The sequence below is a fragment of the Glycine soja genome, chromosome 11 (assembly GCF_004193775.1).
Source record: "Glycine soja cultivar W05 chromosome 11, ASM419377v2, whole genome shotgun sequence".
NCBI classification, from domain to species: Eukaryota; Viridiplantae; Streptophyta; class Magnoliopsida; order Fabales; family Fabaceae; genus Glycine; species Glycine soja.
This window is the reverse complement of record NC_041012.1, coordinates 13879504-13905611: the sequence shown is the minus strand read 5'-3', so window position 1 is coordinate 13905611 and position 26108 is coordinate 13879504. Positions and strand designations below refer to the sequence as shown.

The window sequence follows — 26108 nt, the reverse complement described above, 5'->3', positions numbered from 1 at the left end:
AAATAATTAGGAGTCCTAATTTGTCTTAAGTCATAAAATGACTTTTGACTTAACAGAACTTTAAAAAAAACCCTAGTAAAACAACATCTATAATAGTTGCTTCCAATCATAGAAACTTAGATAGTAGATATCCAATAACAAAACACTAATTATAACAATAATTTCCAGGTGTGTTCGTGGTACAATTTGGTTTGGTTCGATTTATGCATGTAAAATCACAAACTGAACCGAATTGTGCAGTTTGGAGAATTTAAAAACCAAATCAAACCAATGATCATCTATTTTATTTTATTTTTTTATAATTTTTAGTGTTTTAGTTTGGCTTTTGATTTTTTATTTTACATTCGATTTGATTCGATTTTGAACACTCTAATCATAAGTAATGTGTGAAAGGAAAAAAAAATAAAAGAAATAAAGATGTAAAAGAAAGTTTGTATTAGTATACAACAATATGGTGAAAAAGTCATGCATACATTATCTAAGGAATGATAATATTTGAACGCTCCTATATTTTAAACACTTTCATAATATTTTTGTTTTTTATATATATTTTTTTTCCATATCATATCATATCATAGCAACTGTAATACCTATATTTTCCTTTTTGTCAATCTTTTGGTGTCAAAAGACATTTAGGGTTTTAGGTGTCTAAATATCTTTTTCTTTATATAAAACCCTGTGCAGTATCTTGCAAGTAATTTTTTTGGTTAACGTGCCACTATAGAATTGTAACTGGCAAATTCTATAGGCATTAGCTAGATAACTTAGTGGGTCGGTCTCCTCATGCCAATTTTCGTAATTGCTTACGTTCGCAAACACAGTCTATGAAATTATGAATACTGGTAAGAATTTTTGTTATTTTTTATTTATTTTAGAAGTATAATTTAATTTTGATTCTTTGAATTTTACTTACATAAAAAAATTGAAAAGATAACTCTTCAGAAAAATAATAATAAATATGATAACGAAAGTTTTTAAACTTAAGAATCCAAGTTCAAGAATCTATCTATATTAAAAAAATTAAAAACTCTCAATTTATGATTCTAACTAATAATTATGGGATATGTAGATAATTTTATATATTAAAATATATTAATATTCCTTAAATTAAGAAATAATAACTAATTTTTATTAAATAATGATTAAATATACCTTTAATTTAATAAATATATTTAATTATTTATGTGTCACATAATTATAATTATAGGTTAGAATTATAAATCAGGTAATTAATGGTCTTAAAATATCAAATAATATTTAGTATTAAAGATGCTGTAAGTGTCTCTCTCCCAATTTTCGTAGTTGCTTACGTTCGCAAAACGCACGAAGCTAGACCAAATGACCCGTACATTATACAGTAAAAAAAAGTAAAACAACAACCTATTTTATCCTGCAAATAAAGGAAAATAAAAAATTGAGAATATTGACAGATTTATTCCATTTATTGATTTTTTTGGGATCCGTAATTTATAATATTCACACATTAAACAAAACAGAGCCAGACTCGTTGATTATATATATTGATTATGACTACACACTAGAATTTTCTAACTTGCTTGCTCGTTCTGTCTTATCCAAAATGTTGCCACTTGTGTACATACTCATAGCTCTTCCTGCAGTAGTGTTGCTATTGATCCTCTTCAAAGCCAACAAAAACAACCCGCCACGTCCACCAGGTCCAAGAGGCCTTCCCATAATCGGCAACCTTCACCAACTCGACGCTTCGAAGCTCAATCTCCAACTAGGGCAGCTCTCAAAGACCTACGGTCCCCTTTTCTCCCTCCGAATCGGCTTCAAGCCAGCCCTCGTCGTTTCCTCTCCAAAACTCGCCAAAGAAGTCCTCAAAGACCACGATCTGGACGTGTGCACAAGACCTCCCTCTCTCGGCCCTCTAAAATTAACCTACAATGCCCTTGAGCTTATCTTCTCTCCCTACAACGACCACTGGAGAGAAATCAGAAAAATCTGCGTTGTCCATTTCTTCAGCTCCAAGAGAATCTCCGCTTTCTCCCATGTCAGAAAATCCGAGGCCAAGCGAATGCTGCAGATCGTATCATCCCACGTTGATTCTTCCAAAACAACCAACTTGACCGAGGTTTTGATGGCGGTATCAAGCGCTATAATATGCAGGCAAGGATGGATCTATCTATAAAGCAATTAGGGACAATTGTCCTGAGTAAATTTTTTTACTTAATATAATGAATAATTTTTTTATTCCCATAAAAATTAGGTGTTGTTTCCATTAGAAAATTATTATAAAAAATGAATGTAGAAAGTTGAAAAGGATAAAAAAGAAAATAAATTAATATTAAATTTTTTTGCTTTATGTTTTTAGTTTTTATTATGTTTAATTTTTTTAATATTCTTTTAATAGAGTTTATTTTATTTTTTATCTGAGAAAATATTAAATTTTATTTTATCTTCGTTAAGAAATATTCTGGATCCGTCACTGTACAGGCTTGCCTTTGGGAGGAAGTATGATGACGACGGCGCCGAAAAAAGCAGGTTCCATGGGCTGCTTAATGACTCGCAAGCTATGTTGCTCTCTTTTTTTGTTTCGGATTACATTCCGTTCTTGGGGTGGATTGATAAACTCACCGGGATGGTTACTCGTCTCGAAAAGACTTTCGAGGCGTTGGATAGGTTCTTGCAGGAAGTGCTTGACGAGCACCTTGATCCTAATAGGGTGAAAGTGAAACAGAACGAAGAGAAGGATCTTGTTGATCTGTTGCTTGAGCTGAAGAAGCAGGGTCGCTTGTCAATCGACCTCACCGATGATCAAATCAAAGCTATCATCTTGGTATGTGCTCATGCTTTCCCCTTTTAATTTCTTAGAACTTTGGTCTTTAATTAACTCCATGTACATCTGCAATTCATGTAGTTTTTTTGTTGGAAATCTTGAACTTACACATGAGAGACGAATATTCATCTTTCAAAACGATTTATTTTATAAGCTTAAATATATTTTTGTTCCTCGTATATATTCATTTTTGGCATATAGTTCCTAATAAATTTTTTCTTTGAATCGAGTTTCTAATATTTTAAAAGTTTTGTTCAAGATTTGTGTCGTTGGTCGGAATTCGTTAACTGCTTACGTGACCATTAATCAGACACATTGGCATTGTGACATGTGTTACCATGTATACCCGTTGGCTGAGTGAGATTACACGTAAATTTTTCTTTTTAATTTTTAAAAAGCAGAAACGATGTTGTTTTTTATTCCTTTTATCGTTTGTTTCTCTCTTTCTCTCTCCATTGCCTCTACCACCAGCTAGGCTGGGTCCACTGCCTCCTCCATCGCCGCCGCTATCTCTTCTCACAGCAATGCTGACTCCCTCCGCTTTGACACCATGAACCATAGCAACATCGCTACGTCCATCTTCCTCCACATGGATTTGAGCGTGGCGGATAGGTCGGGGTCCGACGGAGGTGTGGTATGGAGGAGCTCTGCGAGCACGATTTTCGATTTCAGTTTGAGAAAGGAGTCTTAGCACTCTCCAATGGCGACGAGGGTCTAGCAATTCTTTGATGAACTCAAAGCAAATAAACCATTCTCACCAAATGCACCAACCTCTTCACCACCCTCTCCACCCACTTCTCCTCCCTCCAACACTCCGTTGTCGAGAAATCCCAATATCTTGATTCCCTCTCCAAAGAAACCCTCGAATCCCTCCACTGTTGCAAGACCTCCATCCCGAAGTGCAAGTCCTCCACCATTGCCCGCATCGAGGAGCAGAGGGAGGTCGTGCTTGCATTGCAACTCGCAGCCACCATCTCCATCCTTCTTCAGATCTGGTTCACCATCACCATCCCAAAATGACATTTTTTATTCCTTGTTTTTGTTCGGGCACATGAATAGGGGCACAATGGTGTTGTAAGACGATGGCAGTGTTTGCGCTTCGTGTTCATGCCGTGGTGGTGTGTTGGTATCGCGATCTATGGTTTGGTGGTGTTGGTGTAAAAATTTTAAGGATTTCTTAGATTAACAATTATAGGAAACTAATAAGATATTAAAATCCATGATTCTCACACATAATAGATAAACAATGCGTACATGTCTCCATAATGAAATTTCTCTCCGGTGCACTTTGTTTTCTTGGAAGAGGAGAGAAACAAGATTTCACTCCTTTGAATATTCTTTCTGTCTCTCTACGTTTGTGATAACCAGATATTAAACAAAACACTTTTCTGTTAGGAAGGAGACCTTACTTCACGTTAGTGAGTATTAATCCCATTCATAACCACTATTCTCATCATGTAACAGTTACCCCTAGAAACTTCTCCTATTTAACCCAATTATAATTTAATCCTTAATTATTAATTATTTATTTATTAGTTCCTACACAAGTCACATGTCTCTTACATGACACATTAATTCTAACATTCTCCCACTTGGCTCATATGACATTAATAAATATTATGGACTAAATAAATAAATAGATTAAACTAACATAATGCGCATTTAAATGACTAAACCGTTCTATACATTGAGTACATCATAATTTCATGATTAAGAATATGAACCAATTCAAGTCATGATAGTTGCACATCACTTAATTGACATAGTCCCTTCCATGTACTATAAATTAGTCTTCTCCTTAATATGACCATTAGTTAGGAGTACATAATTGGTCCAACATAATGTCTTTATTCAAGACAAAACCTATTAACATTACTCTAATACAAATATGCATGTAAACATATAGAACAAGTAATTAGAAACATATCATAAATGAGCTTAGAGTGTCACTAAAATGCATAAGGTAAATTACACTTAACGATCACCAATAACAATAATGCCTATACTTTCAACATGTTCTATAAATGTCTTGGGCGGTAATCCCTTTGTCAAATGATCAACTATCATAAAGTTTGTGTTAATATACTCTATTGACACTCTTTGTTTCTGAACTTCTTCCTTCACAACAAAGTACTTCAATTCCATATGCTTAGCACCCTTAGAATACTTGTCATTCTTAGAAAAATATTGTTGCAAAGTTATCACAATACATTTTTAGTGGCCTAACAATACTGTCGACAATTCTAAGCCCTTAAATAAGGTTTCACAACAAATTAGTCTGAATTGTAGCCTCAAAACATGCTATAAATTCAGCTTTCAAAGTAGATGCAACAACAACTAATGCATATAGAATGACTTCCATTTGTTTTCGTTCCATATCATTTTTAGGACATTGTGTGAGACTAAATTTGTCTCATTTATAAATTAGAATAGGTGATGTTGAACACTTTTTCATCTTGAATCTCTCTAGTAAATATTGATATATGATGTTTGAGATAAGTCTAACAATCCTTGTGATCTACTACAAAATATTTCTATCCCTATCACATAGCTTACCTCACCCATATCTTTCACTTCAAAGTTGTTAGAGAGAAATTTCTTAGTCTCATGAAAAAGATCAAGATCATTAATTGCAAGCAAGATATCATCAACATACAGAATTGGAAAAATGACCTTACTCCCACTGACCTTCAGATATATACATTGATCAACAGTATTTTCCTTAATTCTAAAGGAAGGAATGGTATCATTAAACTTTAAATACCATTGGTGAGGAGCTTGCTTAAGAATGTATATTGATTTCTTTAATTTGAACATCATGTGTTCCTTTCCTTAATCTGAGAACCCATCTGGTTGGTCCATGTAAACATTCTCCTCTAAAGCTCCATTAACAAAGACAATTTTCACATCCATCTGATGTAGTTCCAAGTCATAATGGGCTACTAATGTCATGATAATCCTGAAAGAATCCTTTCGTGAGATAGGTGAAAATGTCTCTTTATAATCAATGTCATCTTTTTAAGTAAATCCCTAAGCAATAAGTCTAGCCTTGTAACATTCCAGATTGTCATGAAAGTCACGTTTAGTCTTGAAGACTCACTTACAACCAACTCTCTTACAACCCTTTGACAATTCTACAAGGTCCCAAATATCATTATGTTCCATGGAATTTATCTCTTCTTTCATGGCATTTAACCACTTTTCAAAATTATCATAGCTTGTCGCTTGTGAAAATGAAACTGGATCATTACCATTAATGCTTAAGTCTATTTCTGTTTCATGTAGGTATACCACATAATAATTCGAAATAGTTGTTCTCCTTTCTCTTTGAGACCTCCTTAATGCAACTTCTTATGGTTCTTCCATAATAGATTCATTATGTATCATGGACTCATTATTGTGTTGCTCCTCTTCATTATTTTTTGGAACAACAACTAAAGGAGTAATCACCTTATTGCTAGAGGCATAATCTAAACGGACTTACACTCTAACTTCTTTAATTTCCACATCTCGTGAAACTGTACTCCTACTGATTTCACCATTTTCAATGAACCTTGCACATCTAGAAAGATACGGGTAAAGTTGAATTGCTTAATATACTCCTAACCATATTCATTAAAGTTCTATTATGCCTTTATGATACACCATTTTGTTGTGGTGTATCAGGCATTGTGTATTGCACACAAATGCCGCATTTTTTTAAGAAGTTTAGCAAATGGACCTGGGTGTTGCCCAGTTTCATTGTATCTTTTGTACTATTCACCACCTCTATCAGACCTAATAACTTTCACCAGGCATTCACTATCTGAGATTTCTCATGCAGTTAGTAGACATAACCGTAACGTGAATAGTCATCAATAAAGGTGATAAACTATATGTTGAATAAGTGACCTCAATAACTTAAAAGAGGGGAGTGAATTAAGTTTTAAAGAATTTTTTTATTAACAAGTTTTAATTCCCTTTTTAAAATATTTGTGATAGGTTCATAATATAAAAGATGAAGAAGCAATTAATTCGTTGATGTTTTTCAATTATGCAAGCCAAAATAAGTGTAATAAAAATAACGAAGATAAGGAAAGAGAAAATTGCAAACTCGTTTTATCCTGATTCGGCCACTTCCCGTGTCTACGTCCAGTCCTCAAGCAACTCACTTGAGATTTTTCACTATCTTTGTAAACTCTTTACAACCTTTGAACACACATTGGGATCCCTCACCCTTGTGTTCAGGATTCTCAAAAGCTAAGAGACGAACAATCTCTTGATTACAACTGTGTTTATAAGATGTACATAAAAATGTATCTCATTTAGAGCAGATGATACAAATTGAAGATCTTAGAATAATTTTCAATTGATTTGCAAGTGTTTGGCCAAACTCAAATTTGACAATTAGGTTTTTGCTTTCACACACACACACACACACACACACACACACACACACGCACACGCACACGCACACGCACACGCGCACGCGCACGCGCACGCGCACGCGCACGCGCACGCGCACGCGCACGCGCACGCGCACGCGCACGCGCACGCGCACGCGATTTTCAAAATATTTTCTGAAATTCTTTTCAAAATATTTTCTGAAATTCTTTCACTGTAGTCGATTACAACATTCTAATAATTCAAAGAATTTTCTGAAGTCTCATTGCTGGTAATCGATTATTGAAACATGGTAATTGATTACAAGAATTTAAAAATTCAGGTTTCAAAAACTTTTGGAAAGTCATGTGCAATCTATCTCTGGTAATCAATTACAACACCTGATAATCGATATTTTGAACTGATGAAAAACATTTGAAAATTAAACTTTGAGGCCAAAACTTATATCAATCAATATGAGATTCTTTTAACAAATGGACTAAGGCCTTATCTTTTTCTTGATCTTGTTTGCGTGACCTTGAATTAATCTTAAAGCAATCTTGTTTGCTTATACTTTGGCATCATCAAAACCTGTATGCTCAAAACTTGTATACTTAAATTCACATTCTTTCCCTTTTTGATGATGACAACCATCTGTAGGGAAAGAGTAAAGAAAGTATCAATTTGTGGCGTTCACTCCCCCTTAAGTTTTCAATAATTGCATAGTTGAAAACATATGTTCAAAAGATATTTCCAAACAAAAATCCCCTTACCTTTTAGCTATTTCTCCTCCTTTGGCAACATCAAAAACAAGGGAGGAGTAGAAAAATCATACACAAGGCTTTAAATCAAATAATTTAAAGTTCCAAGTCCTAAACAAACAATATAGCAGTACCATAACATGATTAATAATAATTGAAAGTACCAAGTCCTAAACATTCAAACAGAATAATTTAAAGGCAACATAATAGAACCTAAAATGTATCAAAGCCTAAATAACCATAGGCATGAAGTCTGAAATGCTAAGAAACATAAAGTTATAAAGTGCTAAAAATGATGACACGGGATAAACTCTAATGATCAGCCAGAGGATCAAAGCAACGACAAATAAAGCTCATATCATCCTCAAGTCGTGTAACACGTGAATCCATGGAATCAAATCGGTCTCCAAAAAAGACACGAACATCCCGAAGCTTATTAAGAACATCATTCAGCAATGAAGAGGAGGGATCCCTTGGTGGTGGAGATGGAGTGCATTCATCGGGAGCATTAGGCAGGAGGTCTTGTTTAAGAACCCATTGACCATCCAGATCCTTCCTATACCTAAAGGACGCAACTGCAGTGGCTCCAATGGCAAAGGAACATTTAACCTTGACAAAAGGTTCATTAACCGGGGGAATATTGAAGTGCTGCAGAATCAGAGTAATAAGGTGGGGATAAGGGAGAGGTGCATTTGCCCGTAATGCCTTATGCATAAGGTAGCGAACAAGATGGATCCAATCAATTTGACGGCCAGTTTGCAAGGCCCATAATAGGATTAAATCTTCCTCAAAAGCTTGAGCAAGATTTGTGGAACGAGGAAGTAATACTCGACACAAAATAGAATGCATGATGCAACACTCAAAGGAAAAAGAACCAATAAGCAAAAAACCAATCATATAAGCATTTTCAACACAAACCATTATTCAAGCATCATGACTAGAATAAATGGATTTCCAGTCATCAACTAAGGTTCCCTCAAAAGGTACACCTTGACTACTTAATTTGGTAAGAGAATAGAATAATGACTGATCAACAACAATAGGTATTTTGTGTACCTCAGAGAATATGACTCAATCATGAACTTCCAAATTATTATAGAAGACTTGAACTAATTCAGGATAATAAGGAAATTTTAGAGTCATAAAGTCTACTAATTTAGAGTTTTGGAATACTTGATAATAGTCAAAGGTTTCTCCCTCAAAGAAATCAAAATCCAGAAATTTAGGATCAAGAATGACATGATTTGAAAAGGAGGAGTAATACCTCTAACGTTGATCATCAGAGGAAAACAGAGTTAGTGAGCGTGGTGAGGAAAGGGAAGGATTGGGTGGTGCTGGAGAGTCATCGAAAGCACCGTGACAGCGTTGGCCTACAGTGGTGGTAGAGGAAGATGAATCCTTGCATTTCTTGGATGATTCTGCCATTTAGTGAATTTTCTGAAGATTTTGATTGGTGGGATTTGTAGAGAATTGAAAATGATGAACTTCACACTTTGTTTGATGCGATTTGGTGAAGAAATGAGAAAGTTATGAGGTTTGGAAGATTTGAGAAGGAGGGGAGCCATTAGAGAGAGAGGGAGGTTGGAGGTTCTGTAATTAGAGAGAGAAAATATTGTTTTTATAGGCAAGGGCGAGTTTTAATTTATTACAGTCTTCTGTAATCGATTATAGATGTGGGAAGAAACTGCCTAATTGCCTCTGGTAATCAATTACAGAAAATTTGTTCTATGGTAATTGGTTATAGTTGTTGGTAATCGATTACCAGGCCCTAAAAACATGAAATATTCAAGATAACAAACATCATAGGCAGTTAAATGGATTAGGAATCTAAGTCATATAGGTCCATAAGTCCTAATTCTCTTCTAATAGCAAAGAAAATTTCTTTGGGAAGAGGTTTTGTAAAGATATCAGTCAATTGATTCTTTGTGTCAACAATCTCTAATATGCAATCCCCCTTTTGAACATGATCTCTAAGGAAGTGATGCCTTATTTCAATATGTTTTGTTCTAGAGTGCAGAATAGGATTTTTGGATAGGTTGATTGCACTTGTATTGTCATAATGGATAGGTATATGATCAAGCATTAAGTCATAATCAAAAAGTTGTTGTCTCATCCAAACGATTTGTGCACAAAAACTTCCAGCAGGAATATATTTCGCTTCTGCAGTTGATAAGGCAACACTATTTTGCTTTTTGCTATGCCATGATACCAGTGCAGAACCAATAAAGTGACAAGTCCCACCAGTGCTTTTTATATTGGTTTTGCATCCAGCAAAATCAGAGTCAAAGTATCCTACTAAGTTATATGAAGAATTCTTAGGATATCATAATCTTAGATTTATAGTGTCTAATAAATATCTCATTATTCTTTAACGACACTAGGTGAGATTCTTTGGGATTGACTTGATATCAGGCACACATACATGATATCAGGTCTACTTGCTGATAAACAAAGAAGAGATCCAATCATACCTTTATATTTCTTTATGTTTACTGATTGACTGACTTCATCTTTATCCAAATAGCAAGTAGTGCTCATAGGGGTGACCATTTGTTTAGCATTTTCCATGCCAAATCTGTTAAGCAATTCTTTGCAATATTTTGCTTGACTAATAAATATTTAATTTTTGGTTTGTTTTATTTGTAGTCCAAGAAAGAAATTTAACTCACCCATCATGGACATTTCAAATTCACTTTTGCATATCTTTAGAGAATTCTTTACTAAGGAATCATTAGTAGAACCAAAGATTATACCATCTACATAAATTTGAACTGACAGAATAGCATGCATTTTTCTTTTAATGAAAAGTGTGGTATTGACCTTTCCTCTTGTAAAGCCTTTTTCTAAAAGAAAGTTGTTCAATCATTCATACCAAGCCCTAAGGGCTTGTTTTAAACCATATAGAGCCTTTTTCAATTTAAAAACGTGATTGGAAAAATTTGAATTTTTAAATTCAGGAGGTTGATCAACATACACTCCTTGAATAAAACCATTTAAAAATGCACTTTTAACATCCATATGATAAAGTTTGAAATCCATTATTGATGCAAAGGCTAGTAAAATTCTAATGGCTTCTAATCTAACCACTGGAGCATAAGTTTCTTCATAATCTATTCCTTCTTCTTGGTTATATCCTTTAGCCACTAATCTAGCCTTATTTCTAATAATTATTCCATGTTCATCCAATTTGTTTCTAAATACCCATTTAGTTCCAATAATTGGATGATCATTAGGTTTATCAACTAATTCTCAAACTTGATTTCTTTCAAATTGATTTAATTCCTCTTGCATAACAATAACCCAATGTTCATCAATTATGGTTTCATTTATGTTTTTAGGTTCAATTAAAGAGACAAAAGTCATATTATTGCATGCATCTTTAAGAGAGTGTCGAGTTGTTACTCCTTTTGAGATGTCACCTATGATATTATCAAGAGGATGATACCTTGAAGTTCTCCACTCCTTTTGAAGATCCACATTTGTTTGATTTTCTTTGAATTGAGAGTCTTTACTATTTCCATCTTCTTTGCCTTTGTGACCTTTTTCATGAATATGCATATCTTCTAAAGAATCTGTAATATCATCAAGTACTTCCTTTCTTGGCCTTATAGGGTTAGTCTCATAAAAACATGTATTGATTCTTCAATAATCATAGTTATTTTATTATAAATTCTAAAATCTTTATTATTCAAAGAATAGCCAAGAAATATACCTTCATCTGATTTTGCATCAAACTTGTCCAAGTTGTCTTTCTCATTATTTAACACAAATCATTTACATCCAGAAATATGAATATGGGAAATATTTGGTTTTCTTCCTTTGTATAGTTCATATGGTGTTTTCTTTAAGATAGGTCTAATTAATGCTCTATTCATTATATAAAATGCAGTATTAACAGCTTCAACCCAAAAATATTTAGGAAGATTTGTATCATTAAGTAAAGTTTTGGCTAATTCTTCTAATGATCTATTTTTCCTCTCAACTACTCCATTTTGTTGAGGAATTCTAGGTGCAGAAAAATTATATTCTATCCCATTTTCATCACAAAATAATTCAAAATCTTTATTCTCAAATCTTCCTCCATGATCACTTCTAATGGATGCAATGTTGATATTTTTCTTATTTTGAATGATTTTAGCAAGTTTCTTAAAAGCATGAAATGAATCTCTTTTGTGAGTAAGAAATAGAGTCCATGTGAATCTTGAATAATCATCTACTATGACAAGAGCATAATAATTTCCATCAAAACTCATAGTTCTAGAAGTACCAAAGAGGTCCATGAGCAAAAGTTGTAAGGGTTGAGTGATAGAAACAATATTCTTTGATTTGAAAGGGACCCTTACTTGTTTTCTCTTTTGACATGCATCACATAATCTATCCTTTTCAAATCTGAGTTTTGGAAATCCAATTGCTAAATCTTTTGAAATTAATTTATTTAGATGTTTCATATTTATATGAGCAATTATCCTATGCCACAACCATGATTCATCCTCTTTGCTTAGAAAGCATTGAGCATGATTTGGGGTTTTATCTAGATTTATCATGTATACATTATTAGTTCTATGTCCTACATGTTTTATTTTCTTGTCATGTTTACTTTCAATAAAGCAATTATGAGAATCAAATGACACCAAAAAGCCTTTTCGTATAATTGATTAACAATTAGTAAACTATGCTTAAGACCATCAACAAGTAAAATATTTTCTATGGAGATAGAAGGATTCATACTTATTTTTCCAACTCCAAGAATTTTACCTTTGTTGTTGTCTCCATAGGTCACATGTCCACTATTCTTAGGATGTGTTTAGAGCAACCGCTATCAATGTACCAACTCTACTTCAAAGAATCCTTCATTCATATAATCATATTTTTGATTTAGGTATCCAAATTTTCTTGAGTCCTTGAATGTTAGTTTTGACTAAAGATTCTTTTGGAACCCATACCATTTTTCCAATGCTACTACTATTTTTCCTAAAATAACATGTTGATGCACTATGTCTTTTTTTTCCATAGTAAAAACATGTCAAGAAAAGAGAACTAATCTTTTGAGTAGATGTAAAGAAATTTTTATACATCTTTTGTTGTTTTTTAGGTTTATACCCCAATCCAGCCTTATCAAAAACACATATTTGTTTTCCTAGTATAATATCTAAATTATTTTTGCCAAGAGTAAATTTGGAAAGAGAATCTTTTACATCTTTAATTTCTTCTTTAAATATTTTACAATATTTACATGAATGAGATGCTTCATTGCTTTCTTGTATTAAACATTTAGTAGAGGATTGGTTTGTATCTATTGGTTTTAATGTTTTAACTTCTGCTTTAAGATTTTATAATTCTACATTTAATTTCAAAACTTTCTTTTCTAAATTTAAAATAGTTTTCTTAGAAAATGAAAATAATTTGGCAAGTTTGACAGATTCTTTATGCAAGTTATTGAATGTATCTTGAAGTTCATCAAAAGAAATAGATGAGCTTTAGTTAGAAGATGTTACCTCTTCTTCGCTTTCATAGTTTTTGGCCATGAAACTTAGATTTACTACTTCATTTTTTTAATCACTTGATGAATCCATGTTATTATCTTCCCAAGTGATATAAGTTTTCTTTCCTTTCTTATCTTTGAAGGTTTTCTTGTCAGATTTATCCATTCTTCTTTTGAAGATAGGACACTCAACTCTTAGGTGTTTAGGTTGATCGCATTCATAACATTTTGGAACTGAGGAGGAATCTTCTCCTTTCTTCTTTGGATTGAAGTTTGATCTTTTTCGATTTCCTTTGTTTCTTAGAAATTTATTGAATCTTTTTATGAAGAGACTGAAATCATCATCTTCTTCTATATTGTTATGTTCATTCAAGCCTTCTTTGTCACTTTTTTCAAGAATAGAAGATGAGGCTTTAAGTGCAATTCCTTTCTTCTTTTTGTCATTTTCTTCATGTTGGTTAAGTCTCATAAGTTTCATTTCATGTTCTTGAAGTTTCCCAAAAAGAGTTGCAAGAGACATGTTGATGAGATCTTTTGATTCTACAATTGCAGTTACCTTTGGTTTTCATTGTCTGCTTAAACATTTGAACACTTTGTTAATGAGATCCTCATTAGGAAATATCTTTCCTAATGATGCATGATAATTAACTATATGTGTATATCTCTTTTGCATATCTTGTATGGTCTCATTTTGATTCATTCTAAAAAGTTCATATTCATGTGTGAGGGTATTTATTCTAGATCTTTTCACGTCAGTTGTGCCTTCATGTGTTACTTGTAATGTATTCCAGATTTCTTTTGCATTTCTATAATTTGAGACTCTAAAATATTCATTCATGCCTAATGCAGAAGTAATTATATTTTTGGCCTTTAAATTATATTAAACCCTTCTTCTTTCATCTTCATCCCATTGTTCTCTAGGTTTTTCTATAATTTAATTTCCTACTACCATTGTAGGCATGATGGGACCAATTTCAATGGCTTCTCATATATTTAAATCTATAGCTTCTATGAAAATTTGCATACGGGTTTTCCAATAGTGATAACCCTCTCCATTAAAAATAGGAGGCCTATTAATGGAGTTTCCCTCGGGAAATAGAAAGTTTGATGATACCATAACTATTCTTGAAGTTTTTAAACTTTAGACAATAATCCTGCTCTGATACCACTTGTTGAACAAGTGGCCTCAATAACTTAAGAAAGGGGGGGGGGGTGTGAATTAAGTTTTAAAGAATTTTTCGATTAACAAGTTTTAATCCCTTTCTAAAAATATCTGTGATAGGTTCAAAATATAAAAGATGAAGAATCAATTAATTCGATAATGTTCTTCAATTATGCAAGACAAAATAAGTGCAATAAAAATTACCGAGATAAGGAAAAAGAGAATTGCAAACTCGTTTTATCCTGGTTCGGCCATTTCTCGTGCCTACGTTTAGTCCTCAAGCAACTCACTTGAGATTTTTGACTATCTTTGTAAACTCTTTACAACCTTTGAACACACATTGGAATCCCTCACCCTTGTGTTCAGAATTCTCACAAGCCAAAAGATGAACAGTCTCTTGATTACAACTGTGTTTATAAGATGTACAGAAAGATTTCTCTCCTTTTGAGTATATGATACAAATTGAAGATCTTAGAAGAATTCTCAATTGATTTGCAAGTGTTTGGCCAAATAGTAGTTTTTGAGAGAATTTGACAATTAGGTTTTATTTTGAAAATCTCTAAATATTTTTGAAGTCATATATAGGCCCTTTCGTGGCTGCTCAAAAACAATTTTGAAGAGATGTGTCTTTTCTAAGTATTTTATGAAATTCTTTCACTGGTAATCAATTACAACATTCTGGTAATCGATTATACAGTTAAATTTTGAAGAGTCATGACTTTTCAAAGGATTTTCTGAAGTCTCGTTACTGGTAACCGCCGAAACTTGGTAATCGATTACAAGAATTTAAAAATTCAAATTTCAAAAACTTTTGAAAAGACATGTGCAATCTGTCTCTGGTAATCGATTACAACACCTGGTAATGAATTACCAGTTCAAAAATACTTATTTTGAACTGATCAATCTTTTTAAAAACATTTCAAAAATAAACTTTGAGGCCAAAACTTATATCAATCAATATGAGATTCTTTTAACAAATAGACTAAGGCCTTAGCTTTTCTTGATCTTGTTTGCTTGATCTTGAATCAATCTTGAATCAATCGGAGCTTATTAAGTGAATACTTTGGCATCATCAAAACCTGTATACTTATATTCACAATATCTTTCCTTTCAAAAAGAATTAACATCAAAAGGTCCACAAATATTAGTATGCACAATTTCAAGAAGTTGAGTGCTTCTTGTAGCTCATGTCTTTGTATGTTTTGTTTGTTTTCCCTTAATACAATCCACACAAATATTTAGATCCGTAAAATCTAGATCAAGAAGAATTTCATTTTTTTATTAATCTTTCCATCCTTTCTCTAGAAATGTGACCTAAATGTTTATGCCACAAGAAAACAGATCGTTCATTCACTAAACTACGTTTAGTGACAACATTATGATGCAGAGTTAAAATGGTTTTAGCATACAAACCATCTAATTTCAATTTATATAAACCATCACAAAGAACACCAGTACCAATAAGATGATTATGCTTAAATAAACTGAAATATCCATTACCAAAATTAAAAGAGTATCTAGTAACATCAAGTTTAGATAATGAAACTAAATTCCTATATAAACTAGGTACATAAAAAGTTTCCAGTAAATCTAAATGATGTCCAGTGTCAAGTTTTAAATGATAAGTCCCGACTGCTTCCACTGGAGCTTTCACTCTATTTCCCATGAAGACGAACTTCTCATTTGGGTTTATGGTTTGTATTGTAAGGAATCCCTCCATAATGTTAGAAACATAAGTCGTACATCCAGAATCAATCCACCATGTATTATGGGCAATTAAGTTTGATTCAAAACATACAAGAGCATTAAGCTCACCTTTCTTTTCGAATCAAGATTTACACTTCAGGAAATCCTTCTGGAAGTGTCCAGATTTGCCTCAAAATTAGAAACTATTGCCCTTTGATACCTTCTTCTGGATTTGCAAAGAGTCATCATTGATCTTTAATGACCATTTGCCTTTATCATGCTTCTTCATAAATTTCTTTTTTGCTCCTTGATTCCCTTGGTAGCTTACATAATGGACTGGGTGACTTCCTTGATTCTTAAGCCTCGTTTCTTCCTGAACTAACATATTGTGAAATTCATGCATATTCTATTTAACTTTCATGGTATTATAGCTCATTTGGAACAAGCCATACTCAGACGGTAATGAGTTTAGAATAAACTGAACAAGAAAGTTCTCATTCACAGTTATTCCCAAGGTTTTAAGTCTTACTGCAATGTTTGTCATCTCAATGACATGTTCATGCATAGTACGTGAACCATCAAACTTCATGATGGTCAATGTACTCATTAATGTTCCAGCAAGAGACTTATCAGTTGTTTGAAAATGATCTTCCACTAACCTCGTAAACTTTTTAGCACTTCTTAGGGAGAGCTATCTTATTACTGTCTGCAACAATCATTCCCATGAGCATTAGGCCGAGTGTGTTAAATCTTTTCCAAATTTTATAATGGACTTTCTCTTTATAATAAAATTCACATAAGTATTTTGAGACATAAAACACATGCCATACATATGATTCGTTCAGATAACGGTCAATGTATTTGATGTTCTCCTTTGGGTGATACACGAACACACAATAGACAAACATGATGATGCTAATAAAACTCTTAACATTATTTGGCAATTAAATATGAACCAATTAGTAGTACCTATTACCTTTGTGTATATAAATAAAACCAATGACACACACAAATCACCTACAATTATATTCATTAATTATAAGAACAACTAATCAACCTTTGGACGATCCATAAATGCCTTATAACAATAAATTTTAATTACCCATAAATCAATAATCATATAGTTTAACATCCATTATTTTATGAGTAATTGAAATAATCGTTAATTTGAAATTAAATAACCTTATAAATTTAGCCATTTTGGTGACTAACAAATTCATCATACATTTAATTCCAACCAAATATATGGCCTGCACATACTTATTGCTATTAACAATTCATATTTATTTTATTAATTTCATTCCAGGCCAAATAAATATCATACATTCACATTATAACCAATAAAATAATAGAAATTCAATCACATTAAAACAAATGTATAGCATATAATATTTACTGCTGTCAATAATTTTAAAGCATTCACGTTAATTTAATTGTAGTGCATAAACTTTCAATCCTTTAATCACGTTCAACAATAATTTTTTAAAAAAATACGTAGGATTGAGAATAACAAAAAGTGAGCTACAGATAGCAATTCCAAGAATTCCGTAAGTGTTTCTCCGCGTTCAAAACAAATGGTGCACTTTCATTCCAAATAAATGCTTCACGTGCGTACATGGCGGCAGCAGAAGCCTTTCATGTACTTGTGCAGTAATTGAAAGCAATCAATACAAAATTGACTTCTTTTTCCAATATTATAATTTCTTGAAAAAAAAATCTCCCTTTTTTCTATTTACAAAATATCATATTTACAGCATAAAAATAAAATTCCTAAATTTCATAATTAAGGTTTGTGCATAATTGGGAGAAAATAAATCATTTTTGGAGAATCATAAATTTCATAAAACATATAAAAATTTTAAGGGTTTCCTGGATTAACAAGTATAGAAAACTGATCTTAAAGCCTATGATTCTCACACATAATAGATAAATAATGTGTACTTTTCTCAATAATGAGAATTCTCTTTGGTGCACTTCGATTTCTTAAAAGAGAAGAGAAATAAGATTTCACTTCATTGATTATTTTTTTTTGTCTCTCTACGTTTGTAATAACCACATATTAAAGAGAATACTTTTCTGCCAGGAAGGGGACCTTGTTTCAGGGGACCTTGTTTCACGTTAGTGGGTATTAATCCCTTTTATAATCACTACTCCCATCAAATAACAGTTATCCCTAGAAACTTCTCCTATTTAACCCAATTACAATTTAATCCTTAATTATTAATTATTAATTTATTAGTCCCTACATAAGTTACATGTCTCTTACACGAGACATTAATTCTAACCGTGTGTCATTGTTCGATGGTGACAGTGGTGTGTGAAAAGGTTGCAGAAAAGAGGAAGAAGGAGCTTGTAGAAATGACATTGTTTTTAATTAAAAAATTTTCCTACACGTAATCCCACTCAACCAACGAGGACACTTAACAATACATGTCGCATGCCAACGTGTCTGGTTAACGGTCACGTAAGCCGTTAACGGATCCCGACTAACGATAGAAACCTCATATAAAACTTTTAAAATAATAGGAATTTCCGAAGAAAAATTTTATTAAGGACTAGATACTAAAAATATAATAGGTATATATCAGGGATCAAAAACATATTTAAGTCTATTTTATATTCAAGGATTAACTAGAATTCGAATCCTCATCACCTGATTAAGACACAAGTCTCTACCATTTATATCACGAGTTGTTAATGAGATATATTACACTTTTATTAATGTTTTAGTTTATAATTAGTAAGTGGATGCCCAGTTATAAATCATATGTGGACCCTCACAAATCACTGGAGCTGATTTTTTTAGGAAACAAAGATAGATTCGTTTAGTTAAAACTAATAATAAGTTGGGAACGAATTCCACTGTAACTGTTCAAAAATTTGTAAGGATATATAATCCTGATTTTTTGGACACTTTCAAAATGTAAATATTATATCATTAATCATATTAATCACTTATTTCATTTCTTTTTCTTTCTCTTTGATGACAATATCCAAGGAGTGTCTAAACATGATTTTCCAAGGATTTAAATGAGTTGCATCATCTAGAAAATGTTTTTTTCTTCTTCTGCCTAGCATGCTTTTTCACTAATCAGGCTTTGTCTTCTTCGCATTAGGATATTATTAGTTCATCAATACAGTGTCGTGAAACATATGGAAAACATGGACCCAAAAACATCACATCACAAATAAGAATTTGATCATTACGCTTCCTAGTTATTGTCACAAAACTAAATTATAGCACAAACACATTGAGTATTAAGCTTCTAGGACAACTGAACTGGTTTCTTGACCAACAATCCTTTAGCTTCTACATGCTAAAAACAAATCAAAATTAAATTATGAGCAAACAGAAAAGAAGGAATATTAAAGGTATATATATTACTCTTTTATGCCTTGTATTGTACAGACTTTACAATTGTTAATGTTATGAAATCTTAGCTTTCTTTCTTCTTTTCCACTATGTCTCTTCTCTATGTTAACAAATTGAAAAAAGTTCTGATATTAGCTCATTCTTTACTATATCACAGGACATACTCATAGCTGGAACTGATACAACTGCCGCTACGTCCGTGTGGGTGATGACCGGATTGATAAAGAACCCAAGAGCAATGGGCAAAGCCCAAGAAGAAATTAGAAACCTGTCTGGCAACAAAGAGTTAATAGAGGAAGAGGATGTTCAAAAGCTTGTGTATCTGAAGGCAGTGATAAAAGAGACACTAAGGGTTTATGCACCAACGCCACTGGTTCCAAGAGAAGCCATTAGAAGTTTCACAATAGAAGGGTACGAAATACAACCCAAGACAATAGTGTATGTGAATGGTTGGTCAATTCAGAGGGACCCTGAGGCTTGGAAAGACCCAGAAGAGTTTTACCCAGAGAGGTTTTTGAACAATGAGATAGATTTTAAGGGGCAAGATTTTGAGTTCATTCCGTTCGGTGCAGGGCGCAGAATTTGCCCAGGAATATCACTGGGAATTGCCACAGTGGAACTCATAACTGCAAACCTTCTTAATTCATTCCATTGGGAAATGCCTCAAGGGATGAAACCTGAACACATAGACACTGAGGGGCTGCCAGGACTTGCTCGCCACAAGAAGAATCATCTTTGCCTTGTTGCCAAAAAACGTATGTGAATGAAATAACTAACAAAGGGCCTCTAATGTAATAAAGCCATTTTAGCTTGGGCTTTGATTTTGAGTATGCAAAATGGATCACCATGTTGCAGTTATATGCCTTTCAAAAATAAAATAATTTAAAATTACAAATGTTTTTTTTGGTTCAACGTGATATTGGAACGAACATGGTGATTAATTTTCATCGGGAATTAAAAGCGTACATAAAATGAATATTCTTCTAATAATATTTATTTCATAACCATCGATGAGGACATCAATGATTAGACCCAAGCCTAGAAAGAAGTCTAAGACCTAATAAAAGGCATGAGAAGACTCATGACAAGAGTAAGTACTTAAAAGACCCAAGAAGCTTTGCAACATATAGTGGCTAATGTGAGGGTAATCCAATTGCATGAGGAGACTCAACATCTAGAGGCCTGCATGCCTCACTTAATTATGCCTCAATTAATCACTAAGGCATTTTAGTTATGCTTACAATGTTGAGATTTTATTTTATTTTATTTTCTACCAAGTGCATGAGAACTGATTTATATAAATATTTTTTTGAAGTGAATAGACAAGGGACTTTTGTTAGGTTTTATCATTAAAGCGTGAGAATTGTCTCTGTTAGGGTTCTTTCTTAAATCATTTGATCTTATTAAGAATTGCTCAATGCTTGTAGCGATCCTCAAGGCTTATCAAACATCATTCCTTGTGGTGCATATCTTATTCTTCCTTTCACGTTTTTTGTTTTCTTGTCTAATTTTCTGCAATACTAATTCTGTAATTATGTTCGAATTTCTTATTTGTATACCTCTAGTTTTACTTAACTTTTTTGGGTGTTTTTTGTGTCTAAATTATGTTTTAGAACATCATCTTTCATCTCAATTTGGAACCGTTTCAATCCGAGTTCTATAGGTTGAGAAATGTATAAAAGTTAACAATACGTTTCTGACTCAATTGGTGTGCGAATTTCATCCTAAAATTGATTCGAATTAAAGCAAGACAAGAGGGATTCACATCAAGGACCAACCAAGATTCAACTCCTGTATCATTTGGTTAAGGGACACAAGTCATTACTATTTGTATCAACCATTATAAGTTAAAAACTAAAAATATTAACAAATAAGATATTTGATAAATTTTTAATAGAAAAATTTTACTCTAACATTTTATGACTTTTTTCTTTATATTTAAACAAGTAACTAACCATGAAGTTTTCTACACCTCCAAGTTTAATTATAAAAAAAAAATAAGATAAGTGATGGAATACAAAAAATTAAAGTAAAAACAAGAGCTATGTTATAAAAAGGTAATTTAAGATATGAGTAAATATAAGAAAAATTAGAATTGTTTATCTATTTTTTCTTGCATACCATTTGTATCCTATTATTTTTCAATTTTTTTTATTAGATTACTTATCATATTATTATTTTGTCTTTCCTTCTTGTCTCCTAATTATACCATTGGATTACACCACAAACGTTTATCAAGTTTCTATAATTATCAAAACAGAAATGACCAACTTTAATGGACAGCTGATAGCCAGATAGGTAATTTTGGAAAAAATAAATCCAATCAAACAAAAGTGGGCCTTTTAGATTATGCAGTAGAAAACAGTAATCATTATAATTATAGTACGAAAAACATGATTACAAATGCAGTTATAAATGTACATGTCCAAATGTCATTGATTGAATATTAAATTAAAAAATAAAATATAAAAGTCATTAACAGAAACAGAGCAAGTAAAATTTATAAATGTTTTCATGTGTAGATGTTTTAAATGAGAAAATAAGAACTAAGAATAACAATCCTTATATTATAATTAGAAATTAAAAAAAATTAACGATTATGATTAAAATCCGATCAAGTGAAATCACATGACTTTCATATTCAACAACTTGCGCAAAGTCGTTTCCAATCTCCCCTTCCTCCTCTTTTGTTCACGTCGTAGCAGGGAGTGTTTTGTTCGTGTAAATCACAATACATGATGAGATTTATACAATGACTAGAAAAGAGATTTATATATACAAAATAAACGCAAGATTGCAATCAAACCCACTGAAAACGAAAATTAACAACAAGATGAAATTGTGACGTGGGTGCCAAAACAAAGATGTCATCTGGATTTCTACCACAAATTAAATAATTAAAGCATATAAAATACTTATTCTATTAACCTGTGTGGCAGATTAATGATAAAACCGTGAGCAATTTCTATTTCGATTTTTATATACTTAATCATGATGAAACAATAAATGACTATCCGGAAGTGCTAAGGAAGAATAGATAAATATAAAAGTCATGATTTTACTTAACCGAGTTTTAATCTTAATCGTTAATTTTCTATAACTATAATCTAAGGATTATTACTCTTAGTTCTCATTTTCATATTATAAAATTTTCTAATTTGAAACATTCCCTTCGTGCGTATACGTAAAATTTACTATGTTCTAGACCCATGCTATGTTTTATGGGTTGGTGCCTGAGAATTGTCTCTTTGTTTTAGACTTGTTCGAACGTTGAATAATAGTGGACTAATATTTGCTTCAGGATTGAACTTATTTACTTTAAGAAAAGGCATCCATAACTATACAGGATACGGTAATGCTACACGTGTTAGCAAATATTATTTAATAGATGACAATGTTCTATCTCATTTAGATGCCATGAAGCTTTGCAAATTAAACAAAGTTTTGTATGGATTAAAACAATATCTAAGAGCTTGGTTTGGTAGGTTGACAAAGTCTATGAAGACATTTGGTATAATCAAAGTGTTGAAGTATAGCTGTGAAATGAAATTTCACATTGTGTAATAATGAAAATATTGAATACCATATAAGTGAAGGAAAATCCTCTAAACTTGAGCATTAAATTTTTTGATTAAGGTGTAGTATTAAGTTCACTTATATGGTTACACAATGATTATCTATGTTGATGATATGATCTTTTTTGTTTTAACAGCAAAATGTATATATATATATATATATATATATATATATATATATATATATATATATATATATAAACCATTGCCAAGGCATTGTCGTTATATGGGAATTATACCGGCCATCTCCAAAACATCATTCTATTTCACAAATTATAGTACCAAAAAAGTAATATTGCCTTTGAATTTTAGATGAAACAACTTGGAGATCTCAAATATTTATTGGGTATTGAAGTGGTCAGATCAAAACATGGTATCTTTTTTTATCCCAATAGAAATATTTCATTGATTTGCTATTTGTTCTTATTGAATTTGGCAAAACCTTCTCATAGTGGTGCTCTTTTGTAAGCTCCTCCACGAATGGTGGTAAAGGTGTACTTGTGAAGACATTTTGATGCTCAAGTTAGCAGTACAAAGGTATAACATGCATCAAAATATAGGTAGGATTAAGAGTTGGATTACTTGAACCTTGATGTTCCCTGTTATAGAGGTGAAATTCGATGATAAGATCTCAATTTCCCTCATAAGATAATGTAATTAGGAAAATATATGATTTTATTTTATCTTTCCTCTAATAATAGATAAATTTCATTTTTAGGGGATATCTTTATCTTTCTAATAAAAGATAGACTTTCCCTCTTACTTTAATTATATCCGTTAGGTTCTACAAAAATCGAATAGTCTACTTGGCTGGCCATTGAGTATGGAGGCTTGTCGAGTCCAAATAGTACACATGCCCCCTAAGCTCTGAAGTTGGTTGTAGGAGTCTTGTGAAAATAATCTCAAGTTCTCAGTTCTGACATTGCTATCTATTAGCCAAGTTCGAGTAATACTCATCGGTTTGATTATAGTCAAGTCCGCGAAGGAGTCAATTTCCTTTTCAGTCGAGTGTTGAATCAATCTTAAAGGGAAAAAATTGCACTTGTGTCTGTCAAATCTGAGTGGTGGAGTATTCGAAGCGATATTTTGTCAACTGTTATGTTGTTCAAATGCTTTAAATGTTTTCTCACATTTTCGAAAAAGGCATAATGATTATGACCTTTGAATTTTGAAACGCTCCTGAGATAGCTAGAAGTCATTCCCTTCCCCAATCGTTGATTTACATATTGCAGAAAATATCAAACAATCTGCATAGGTGCATCCTTTCAGCCCTCAAAAGCTTCCAAAAGGATGAGGCCGATTTCCCTCTGCCTGTTCCTTCCTGCAATGTCATTGACTTGGACTCGAAGGCTACTTCCGTTTAAGTGATAGCCCCTCATCCATTCATCCCTCCTCTTTCTTCCCCTCCTAGATAGCCTATAAAGTAGTACCCATACCCTTTCGATTTAGTCTTGGGTTCATAATGAGGTAGGATCCTACTCCAGTAGTTTCCAGACTTATGAATCGATTACTGACTTCCTAGAGGATATAACACTTTCAATGATATCATCAACTTCCAATGGAAGATATGACACTTCCAATGATATCATCAACTTCATCAACAATGCCACCCTCAGTGTTATCATTTTGATCCTCAGTTTCCTCAGCCACAAGATTAAGCTCAGTGATAGGCTCCATGTGATCATTGGTAACACCCTTATCTACTCCATTAATTAGTAGCCTTTATAACCTCAGTCTTTATGGGCTCTTCAACAACATCAACTTAAGCTCTATCCTCCTATGTGGTTTCCTCACCACCCTTAGAGCCGTCAAAATGGGTTCCAGCCCGTGGCCTAGCCCATCCCACTGCGGGCTAGAGGTGGGCTGGGCTCAATTTTTTTTTAAAAAATCGATACCAGCAACTTTTTAGCCCAGCCCACTTAGCCCGTGGGTTAGGTGGGTTCAACCCGTGGGTTGGTGGGTCAACCCGTCAACCCACCAAATTTAAATAGTATATTATTTTATTTTATTATTATTATAAATTTATAATTGTTAAGAAATTAAATTTTTATTTTGTAGTTAGTAACCCAATTGGCAATTCATATTCCGTAATAGAGCAAGCCTAAACAAACAAACAGAAAAGATATAAAAGTAGAAAACCTAAACGGCAACGAGCCAACAAAAGTTACGAAACCTAAATCCCTAATAGTGTGAATTGAGAAAATTGATCTGGTGGCACCTCCACCACACGAGCCACCGACGGTGACGGTGACCTCCGAACGCTCAATTGCCCGTCACCACGACACCGAGTTGTGGTCGACCTCCAAAACGGTAATTTCTCTCCTATTTTCATGCTTTTAATTTCTTTCCTTTCCTTTGTTAAATGTTAATTATTCTTGATGTATTGAATCTGAGTTGAATGGCTTCTAACTGTGAACCGAGTTGAATCCGAGTTTAATTTCTTTCCTTTTCTTTGTTAACTACATGTGCATTAGATTGATGGAAATGACTTCTGAAACTGTAAATCGAGTTGACTCTGTTGATGATATTGAGTTTATGGAAGATGAGGAAGAAGCCAGGGTTGAACCTAAACCAAATGCAAAGGAGAACAAAAGTGACAATGATGAAAAAAAGAGTAAAAAAGTTAAGGTTTGCACTTCTATAGTGTGGCATCCCTAAATAATGACTGGTTTAATAGTAATAAATTAAATAGCAAAAACCATGAGAATTTTTTTTTCTTTTTCTTTTCTCTCTCTTTTTCAAAGTAATTAAATTCAGAAGGAAAATTATCACTATAGAGTCCTGAATGGCTAGTTCACAACTCTATTCGGAGTCATTTCTTTCTAATCACTCATAACCTTTAAACTATTTTGCTCTTTCAAAAAGAAAAATATACCAGCCATCATTTTAGGACGTCACGTGAAAAAT

At 32.7% G+C, this 26108-nt stretch overlaps 1 protein-coding gene across 1 annotated transcript; it reads left to right on the top strand.

Moving 5' to 3' along the window:
- The first annotated feature begins 1539 nt into the window (after positions 1-1539).
- Positions 1540-20538, top strand: LOC114375580 (cytochrome P450 83B1-like). The gene is made up of 3 exons (XM_028333405.1): positions 1540-2130; positions 2458-2800; positions 19784-20538. The coding sequence occupies exons 1-3, from the start codon at positions 1580-1582 to the stop codon at positions 20387-20389; spliced, it is 1500 nt and encodes a 499-aa protein (XP_028189206.1). The 5' UTR covers positions 1540-1579; the 3' UTR covers positions 20390-20538.
- The last annotated feature ends 5570 nt before the right edge of the window (positions 20539-26108 follow it).